Source organism: Pelobates fuscus, chromosome 8, assembly GCF_036172605.1.
Source record: "Pelobates fuscus isolate aPelFus1 chromosome 8, aPelFus1.pri, whole genome shotgun sequence".
NCBI lineage: Eukaryota > Metazoa > Chordata > Amphibia > Anura > Pelobatidae > Pelobates > Pelobates fuscus.
Genome location: NC_086324.1, coordinates 11,691,451 through 11,701,724, shown reverse-complemented (window position 1 = coordinate 11,701,724; position 10,274 = coordinate 11,691,451). Strand labels below are relative to the sequence as shown.

The following is a 10,274-nucleotide window of genomic DNA, read 5'->3' as shown; positions in this document are numbered from 1 at the left end:
CCTGCCTACCGCCATCAGACTCTCTCCTAATCTAAGAAGTGCCTTAAAAGCCATCTTTTTAGGAAAGCTTATGGCCTCCCAGAGTAACCTCTACCTCACATACCTGTCTCTTGCTCTCTCCTAAAGGGCAGCACTCTACTCTCTCCTCCAGCTCTGCTTCACTCCCACCTTATTTGATTGCAAATTCCTGTCCTATTGTGTTTTACACCCCACCTCCTATAGATTGTAAGCTCGTTTGAGCAGGGTCCTCTTCAACCTATCGTTCCCGTAAGTATTCTTGTAATTGTCCTATTTATAGTTCAATTCCCCCCTCTAATAATATTGTAAAGACCTACGGAATCTGTTGGTGCTATATAAATGGTAATAATAATAAAGAAACGTTAGCCTAGCGATGGAATAGGGATTAACTTTTCAGTTTTTTCCTTTTTTAGAGGTTGGGATACCTTTCAGTATCTGTGTTCAGTGGTGTGTGGGTGCTAGAGCTAGCCGTAGAGAATAAAATATCCCTATTTTCGGATTTCAGTAAAGGAAATTGCCATATATTAATATATCACATTGCATTAACACATGTGATTTTGAAAAAAAGATTCTGTTTCGGTGTAAGGAATGCAGAGAGCAGTACGTTACTGCCTGTGTGGGCGATACATTGAATTAATGCTCGGTTTGATCGTTGGGCTTTCATGGGACAGGCTGCAGCCATATACAAGGATTTTTGATTCAGGGAGGAAAAAACTAACCGATTGATCTGATTAGTTTAATTGTAATAATTGCACTATAATGTTTATATATTTCTGTTAACCTGCAGAGACAAATAACAGATTATTAAATGAAATTTGAGAACATGAAACAGTGTGGCACTCCCTTATTATCTCATCTCATTATTATTATTATAGACCCTCAGTGTAAGGAGAAGAAAATATAGAAATATTTACATACTGTGCTATACATGGTCTGTATGTGAGTGAGTGTAAAACGTATATGGTGAGTGCGAGTGAAAAGGTAAAACTCAAATAGTAAGTTTGTAAAACTTCTATATGGTGAGTGTAACCTTAGTATATGGTGTGACTGTGACATTAGTATATGGTGTGAGTGTAATCTTAGTATATGGTGTGAGTGTAACCTTAGTGTATGGTGTGAGTGTGACCTTAGTGTATGGTGTGAGTGTAACCTTAGTATATGGTGTGAGTGTAACCTTAGTGTATGGTGTGAGTGTGACCTTAGTGTATGGTGTGAGTGTGACCTTAGTGTATGGTGTGAGTGTGACCTTAGTGTATGGTGTGAGTGTGACCTTAGTGTATGGTGTGAGTGTGACCTTAGTGTATGGTGTGAGTGTGAGTGTATGGTGTGAGTGTGACCTTAGTGTATGGTGTGAGTGTGACCTTAGTGTATGGTGTGAGTGTGACCTTAGTGTATGGTGTGAGTGTGACCTTAGTATATGGTGTGAGTGTGACCTTAGTGTATGGTGTGAGTGTGACCTTAGTGTATGGTGTGAGTGTGACCTTAGTGTATGATGTGAGTGTGACCTTAGTATATGATGCGAGTGTGACCTTAGTATATGGTGTGAGTGTGACCTTAGTGTATGGTGTGAGTGTATGATGCGAGTGTGACCTTAGTATATGGTGTGAGTGTGACCTTAGTGTATGGTGTGAGTGTGACCTTAGTGTATGGTGTGAGTGTGACCTTAGTGTATGGTGTGAGTGTGACCTTAGTGTATGGTGTGAGTGTGACCTTAGTATATGGTGTGAGTGTGACCTTAGTGTATGGTGTGAGTGTGACCTTAGTGTATGGTGTGAGTGTAACCTTAGTGTATGGTGTGAGTGTGACCTTAGTATATGGTGTGTGAGTGTTTCTCACTGTCTCCACCCAGACTCCCTCCCTGTATTGGTTTCCATGGAAACAAGCCGTGGCCCCGCCCACCCGGAAGTAGTTCCAGCATGGCGGCTCCCAGTGTGTTCTGCCCGGGGCTCTTCAGGCACAAAGTGGCGATTGTTACCGGGGGAGGAACCGGCATCGGCAAATCTATAGCGGCCGAGCTGCTGGAACTAGGTCAGACCCATCACCCTCAGCCATCCCTCCCACTGACAGCCATATCACCCTCAGCCATCCCTCCCACTGAGAGCCATATCACCCTCAGCCATCCCTCCCACTGAGAGCCATATCACCCTCAGCCATCCCTCCCACTGAGAGCCATATCACCCTCAGCCATCCCTCCCACTGAGAGCCATATCACCCTCAGCCATCACTCCCACTGACAGCCATATCACCCTCAGCCATATCACCCTCAGCCATCCCTCCCACTGACAGCCATATCACCCTCAGCCATCCCTCCCACTGACAGCCATATCACCGTCAGCCATCCCTCCCACTGACAGCCATATCACCCTCAGCCATCCCTCCCACTGACAGCCATATCACCCTCAGCCATCCCTCCCACTGACAGCCATATCACCCTCAGCCATCCCTCCCACTGACAGCCATCCCTCCCTCTGACAGCCATATCATCCTCAGCCATCCACCCCACTGACAGCCAAATCACCCTCAGCCATCCCTCCCACTGACAGCCATATCACCCTCAGCCATCCCTCCCACTGACAGCCATATCACCCTCAGCCATCCCTCCCACTGACAGCCATATCCCTATCACCCTCAGCCATCCCTCCCACTGACAGCCATATCCCCATCACCCTCAGCCATCCCTCTCACTGACAGCCATATCACCCTTAGCCATCCCTCCCACTGACAGCTATCCCTCCCACTGACAGCCATATCACACTCAGCCATCCACCTCACTGACAGCCACCGGGATCCCAGCCATGCCCGTGTAATATCACTCCCAACACCTTCAGCCAAACCTTCTTACTGCCAGTCACTGGATCCCTGACAAGCTTCATGTGAAGGGTAGAGTCTGACCTTTCCTTTTACCCTCCCATCACCTTCAGCCACTCCTTTCACTGTCAGTCACTGGGATTTCCAGCCATGCCCCTGTCATATTCCAGCCATCACCCTCAGCCATCACTGCCAGACACTGGGATCCCAGCCAAGCTCCATGTGAAGGGCAGATACTGACCCTCCTTTCAGCCTCAGCCACCAGCCTAAAGGGCAGGCAGTGTATAACAAGGGCAGTAAGGCAGGGGGAATAAAGAGCAATATAGATGTGATAGAAGATATATATCTCTCGCTCTCCCCTCCAGTTCTGCTACTTTCCCACCATGTCTATTTGCTGTCTCCCTCAATACCCTTCCTAATGTGTTTTTATACCCCACCTGCTCTAGATTGTAAGCTTGTTTGGGCAGGATCCTAAACTACTTTTTGTTCCTGTTACACTTTGTTATTGTGTCGTTTGGTAAATTCCCCTCTTATCGTAAAGCGCTGCGGAATAAGCTGGCCCTATATAAATACCAATAATTCTAATATAGGATGTTCTATCCCTCTATAGGAGTACTAGAACATCCAGGAGCTTTTACTGAGAGTTTACAGAGAGCAATGTCAGTGTGTGTCAATGCATTTAGCAAAACTAACTGCAGGCATCCCACATTATTATGTTGTTAAATTGGAGAGTTACACATGGCATGCAATACAGTGGTTTGTTTATTCAATAAGTAGGTTATTATTGTGGAATGTGAACAGAATCTGAACTACTCCCATCTTGACAATGTTCACATTAAAATGAAAATTCAATGTTTAGTGAATAAATCCTTAAATATACAGAATGCATTGGCAGGATATTCAGGTATTTTTCTACTGTATTTCTGCTGCGCCTGACTTTATCTTATCCCTTCATATTTCTATTTCAGGGTTTTATATATAATTTTTGTATAAATTGTAATTTTTTTTCTCAAAACTTTATGGTAGACCTGATCATTTTTGGAAGTGACCTGGTATTTGTCTCCCAGGTTGCAGTGTGGTCATCGCCTCCCGTAACCTTGGACGTTTAAAAGAAGCCGTGATAGATCTCACAGCTAAAATCTCCCCTTCAACTCCCTCTGTAGTGACACCAATTCAGTGTAACATCCGCAAAGAGGAAGAGGTATGGGGAAACATCGCACCTACATTTTAGAATGCAAATTTGGCTTTTTATGATAAAATCTCATTGTCTTTATTCATATTCTGTGTTAGATTATGAGTGAAAGGGCTTCTCCCCCCAAAAAAATGATTGTAAAAGTCCAAATAGCTGAATTGGTTTCATTCTTATTTGGCCTTAAAGGACCACTATAGGCACCCAGACCACTTCAGCTTAATGAAAGGGTCTGGGTGCCAGGTCCATCTAGGGTTAGCCCTGCCTACTGTAAACATAGCAGTTTCAGAGGAACTGCTATGTTTACATATGGGTTAGTCTAGCCTCTAGTGGCTGTCTCATTGACAGTTGCTAGAGGTGCTTCCGCACTTCTCACTGTGGTTTTTCACAGTGAGAAGACGCCAGTGTCCATAGGAAAGCATTGAGTAATGCTTTACTATGGACTAAATGCGCGTGCGGCTCTTGCCGCGCATGCGCATTCAGTCGATGACGACCGGAGGAAAGTCCCCAGTGCCGAGGGAGCCCTTCCTCCCCTTCAGCTGAGCGGGAGGGGGGCCATGAGGGTGGGGGGGGACCTATTGATACTATGTTTTCCTGGCACTATAGTGGTCCTTTAAACTTGAAATTCAAAATGTGTAATTTCTTTACAGCAGACATTTGAGTCACATCATGTCATCAAACCAGTAAGAAAGTTATTAGATTATCATAATGTTTATAGCATTTTTGGGTTGTGCAGCTTCATAAAGGTTACTAACATGCTGACATATTGAAAGTGTTACACAATACACAGCGACTCCTGCTAGTATTTACAGACTGAGAGATTTTCCTCTATAGGTAGAATCCCTTGTAAAATCTACGTTGGATCTCTACGGGAGGATTGATTTCCTGGTAAACAATGGCGGAGGTCAGTTCCCGAGTCCCAGCGAAGCAATCAGTTCCAAAGGGTGGAATGCGGTGATAGAAACTAACCTCACAGGAACATTTTATTGCTGTAAAGCAGGTAAACAATAAATATGGCTACAGATATCTGAGTCTGGACAGAGGTTGACTGGATTGACTGAATCGGCGATGAAGGAGGTGAGTGAGAGAATGAAGCAGATATGGAGGATGTGTGAATGGTATATTGTCTTAAACGTAGACCAGCCATGGGCTTGTTATAAAGAGGAATATTTGGAATAGAAGTGTGTGAATATATATTTATTCCCATGGTGCAGGGAGTGTGAGACAGGGATTTAAAGAATTGGGTAAATAATTTCTGATCTACTAACCCCCTAATCTCTCACTGGGTCAGTGTATAATGCCTGGATGAAGGAACACGGAGGAGCCATTGTGAATATCGTAGCAGACATGTGGAAGGGGTTTCCTGGCATAGCGTAAGAATTTTAATTATGCATCTCTACAAGCTTCACAGAAATTAATATTTCAAAATTGTCAACTGGAGTTAATGAAAGAAACAAACAATGTTGCATTAACCCTGCACAAATCTAGTCCAGAGATTGATAAAAAAAAAAAACTGCTATAGCATATAGCTATAGGCGCTCAGACTACTTCATGTCAGTGTCCTGTCTGTTCTTTTTATATTTTGTTGCCACTTTCAGTAAGCTGTACTGTTTGTAATGCCTTTGCGTTCCTTACAAATACCTACAAGCTGGCTATTTGACCATTTTTATTTATCAATTTTTGTCACCTCTACTGTATGTAAAAAACAAAATAAAAAACAAAAAACACGTAAAAATTTATTTGTACTTTAACCTAACATTTCAGACCCTGTATGTAATATTACAAGATAAATTACTCTGTAAAACTTTTCATTCCCCAAATATTTTTATAAAGGCTGAACAAATAAGTGAAGAATAAAAATGTTGTAAATTTACATAATTCTATTTTTTACATTTTCCATCAAAGCAATATATCCACAAAATCGCCCTGTTATAATCTAATTATGCATCCCTTACTTCAAATAACTATTATGCTGATATTGTCTCACTCAAAGTGGTAGGAAATTAAGGGGTTAATGTACAAAATCCCATTCTGCTCCTCCAACTATCCAAAGCTTTATCAGTCTTCCTGGAAAAAAACAAAAACGACAAAACAGACACTATAAAAGGCATGTTTATTTATTTTGTTTGTTTACACCATTAGTTTATTAATCAGCCACAAAGCACATATTACAGCATTATTTGTGCATCTCTGTTAATTAAATTACCATGATTAATGCCGGTCTTGGTCTTCAGCACTTTCTTGATTCTCTTTGTTATTTTTATTTGTTTGTTTTGTGCTTTAACCCAAGACTGGCTTTTATAGTTTATAGGTTTAACCCCTTAAGGATGTGTGACATGTCATGATTCCCTTTTATTCCAGAAGTTTGGTCCTTAAGGGGTTAATAAAGCCATTTTGTGTCTTGTTTTAACAATAGTATAACTTTAGTCTCTCCCTGTCAATGCTTCTCTCACGCCCTTTCATTTTTATGTCTCCTTGTCAGCGTAATTTGTGCTCGAACATATCTAAATCTTACATTTCCTGCCTTTATTCCACAAGTTGCACCTGTAGTTATAATTCCATTCTTTTATATGATGTTTTAACATGTCAATAATTAAGATACTTCTTCTTTGTCCGTAACAGCCATTCTTCAGCAGCTCGAGCAGCTGTGGATAACCTCACCAAGAGCCTAGATATCGAGTGGGCACACAATGGTGTTCGGATCAACTCCCTCGCCCCTGTGAGTAAATATCATCTGCATCTTTTACTTGCATCACTATCCCATGTTACTTGTGTAGCTGTTATATCCCTGATCAAACAAGTGGACTCCATGAGCTCATGCTTAGTGGAATTTAACTATTAGCTATGTGACTGTTAACACTGTTACAATGTAACTAGTTTGATATCCGCCTTTTGCTTCAATGTCTAAATATTAATACCTTGATTATTCGTTCTGCAGGGAACAATCTTTTCAAAGACTGCTGTTGAAAATTACAAAGATATGGGTCCAAGTATGTTTCGAAACCATATCCCAAAAATACCTGCCAAGCGACTGGGTCTTCCTGAAGAGGTAACATTATGTACATTTGTGACCATGGACTAATGAACTTACTGATATGTACCCACAAAGGGGATTATTCACTAAAACACATTGTTGTAAACTGAAATGCAAATAGAAAAATTTAAGCTAAAATAGCTGTTGCAAACTTGTTGGCCAGTTAACTTGAATAAAATTGCAGAGAACAGCACACCTTTGTGAACACGACTTCCTTGAAGGGCCTGAGGTTTTGGATAGGTCTCTAGAAGGTCTCCTTTGTCATGGGGACTTTATTAATCAGCGAATAGTGAATGGTGGGTCTAAGACATCACTCGAGGAAGGGCTAGGCAAAGTGTAGTCAATTGGATTTGAGGGTCAAAGCAGCCACAGTTTGTAAGCAAGAAGTCAAGTCCACGTCCAAATATAGACAATGGTCTGTACTAAAAGGCAGATAGGCAGTGGTCCAAGAAAGGGAGCAGGAAAGAACACTGAATCTTTGCAGCAAATGAATCGGACCAACCGAGCACCAATATGGGCTTTAAACACTTGTTCGTGCCATTTGGGAGGCCACATCGCATGGGTGGAAAATAAACGATTCCAAAAAAGGGTGCAAAGCACTCCAATTCCATTTTTAAGGACACATGAGACCTCTGTGGTGCCAGTTACTACAAGAACATGAGATCGATTATAGCAGAGGAAGCAACTTTTGCCAAAGTGACTTGTGGCCTCAGTGACACCAATGTGATCAGAGTTACCACATGCGCAACAGATGTCCTCACATCTGGACCACTCCGCCATTGGAAACTAGGTAAAGGGACCTTTTGGTGGCTGTGACAGATGACTAAGCTGTGACTAGAGCCAAATTAGAAAACAGATCAGCTCTTTTTGCCTAAATTTATACATTCGTATTTCATTTCACTACAATTTTGTTTAACTGCAGTGAGTGAACACACATTGTTTATGAATTGGCACATTAAAAGGGTTACTCCAAACTTCAGTGATTTAAAGTTGTCCTGGTGCAAGGAATCTGTATGTGCAGTATTTAATTATAAAGAAGTATGCGATGAAGTAAGTCCACCTCCGGCTGCATCATTTCCTGCCTGGAACGAGCGTTCTTGGCTAGCTAGGTGAAATCTGTGCATACAATATATTTGGTGTCTGCACACCGCATGCTGGTGACACAATTAACAAATGATGGCTGTTCCCCCTATCTCTGGTGGCCTTTGTCTTACTGATAATGTGTTTTGCATCTCATTTAATATGTCAATCCACAGATTTCACCCATGGTGTGTTTCTTACTCTCTCCTGCTGCTTCCTACATCACTGGAGAGACGGTAAAGGTGGATGCCGGTCAGAGCTTGTACCATTCCTCCTGGGAAGTGCCAGGTATAAATGGGGTTTTATTGATTTAATCAAAGATTTTAATATAAAACCTAAGCACTGGGTCATTCCAATAATTCTAAATATAAACAAATCTAACTATTCTCTTCACAGATCACAACAGGTGGCCTGAAGCTCCAGAGGGAGAGAATGCCAAAGCTTTGAAAAAGATGTTATCAGACATCCCTCCACACAAACTGTGACACGTTGGAATGCTAGAATGACAGCCTGGCTGAATCAGGAAACACAGAATTAACAAGGCCTTCTTTAATTATGTATTTGTAATCAGAATGTATATTGTTTGTGAATGTTATACAATATACCTGTTATCAGTATTTTATAACACGAGATGCAGCTTTTCAAAGATTGTTAGACCGCAGCCTGTCCTGTCTCTGTTGGAGTCCCTGAAGGCTCTGTCCTTGGTCCCCCTTCTATTTTCTCTTTATACGGCCTCTCTTGGCAAACTAATTACCTCTTTTGGATTCCACTACCACCTGTACACTGATAATACCCAGATATATCTCTCCTCACCGGACCTCTCTCCTGCCGTCCTGCAACGTCACTGCTTGCCTTTCTTCCATCTCTGACTGATATCCTCCCACTTTCTGAAACTCAGTCTCTCTAAAACTGAGCTCCTTGTCTTTCCTCCTCCTGATACTGATACTCCTCCTGCCCTCTCCCTTCAAGTAAGTGATATCCACATCAGTCCATCCTTGCAAGCGCGCTGTCTTGGTGTCATACTTAATTCTGGTCTCACATCCAGTAATCCAGTATGTTGCCAAATCCTGTAGATTTCACCTTAAAAATATAGCCAGCATCCACCCCTTTCTTACACAAGATGCTACCAAGGAGCTTGTCCATGCTCCAGTAATTTTCTGCATGGATTTATGTAACCCTCTCCTGATTGGTCTTCCCAAAAGCCATACTGCTCTGCTACAGTCCGTAATGAATGCTGCCGCCAGACTGATTTTCCTCTCTAATCGGTCCTCTCACACCTTTCCCCTCTACCAGTCCTTACATTGGCTTCCTGTATCCTTTAGGAGTCAATTCAAGGTACTAATTCACACCTATAAAGCACTGAACCAGGGCCGGTGCAAGGATTTTTGCCGCCCTAGGCAAAAAAAAAATTGCCGCCCCACCCCCCCATATGCTCTGCCATATGGGCCAACGCCAGTCTTCACAAAGTGTCTTTTATCTGAAAAGACAGTGTGTTTACATTAAAAAGCCTACAGGCACAGGCTATAGACACCAGAACCACTACATTATGCTGTAGTGCTTCTGGTGACTATAGTATCCATTTAATGTGAGATTAGTGCCACTAATAATATATTGGATTGCCTACTTACCACCAGATGAGGACAAGAGGCTGATGATGGGCTCAGTCTGGCTCCACAGGTCTGGTGTAGAAGTGGCTCTCTGGAGACAACAATTAACGAACAGGAAGCAGCTCCATTTTTAGGGCCCCTTACACAGCTCAAGGTCTGGTCCCCCAGGGCTTGACCGTGAGTATGCCTACAATGCCCACCCATAAATACCTACATGGCCCACCCATGAGTTCTCACAGGAAGTGGAGTGTATGTGTGTAGGGGATGTTTTATGTGTTATTGTAGAGGATGCAATGTGTGTGTTCTTATAGAATGTAGTGTATAGGGATACCAATTTGTGTAAGGGATGTAGTGTGTTTACAGGGGATGCAGTGTGTTTGCGTGTAATGAATGCATTGTATGTTTCTGTGTGTGAATGTGTGTGTGTAAGGGGTGCAAGGTGTGTTTCTGTGTATGTAATTGAATGCAGTGTGTGTATGTAAGGGTGCATTGATTGTGTAAGAGATGCATTTTGTTTCTGTGTGTGTAGTGTAAAAGA

At 42.4% G+C, this 10,274-nt stretch overlaps 1 protein-coding gene across 1 annotated transcript; it reads left to right on the top strand.

Moving 5' to 3' along the window:
• The first annotated feature begins 1,934 nt into the window (after positions 1 to 1,934).
• On the top strand, positions 1,935 to 9,955 carry LOC134570611 (peroxisomal trans-2-enoyl-CoA reductase-like). Its single transcript, XM_063428540.1, has 8 exons — positions 1,935 to 2,046; positions 3,894 to 4,027; positions 4,850 to 5,015; positions 5,307 to 5,388; positions 6,638 to 6,734; positions 6,954 to 7,064; positions 8,306 to 8,417; positions 8,526 to 9,955. The coding sequence occupies exons 1-8, from the start codon at positions 1,935 to 1,937 to the stop codon at positions 8,612 to 8,614; spliced, it is 903 nt and encodes a 300-aa protein (XP_063284610.1). The 3' UTR covers positions 8,615 to 9,955.
• Positions 9,956 to 10,274: the final 319 nt, after the last annotated feature.

What these genes read in the sequence shown, in the direction of transcription:
- LOC134570611 (XM_063428540.1), top strand. Translation starts at nt 1,935, where the DNA reads ATGGCGGCTCCCAGTGTGTTCTGCCCGGGGCTCTTCAGGCACAAAGTG. An exon ending in GGATCAACTCCCTCGCCCCT is followed by an intron (nt 6,735 to 6,953) that starts GTGAGTAAATAT and finishes TTCGTTCTGCAG; the next exon opens with GGAACAATCTTTTCAAAGAC. An exon ending in GACTGGGTCTTCCTGAAGAG is followed by an intron (nt 7,065 to 8,305) that starts GTAACATTATGT and finishes GTCAATCCACAG; the next exon opens with ATTTCACCCATGGTGTGTTT.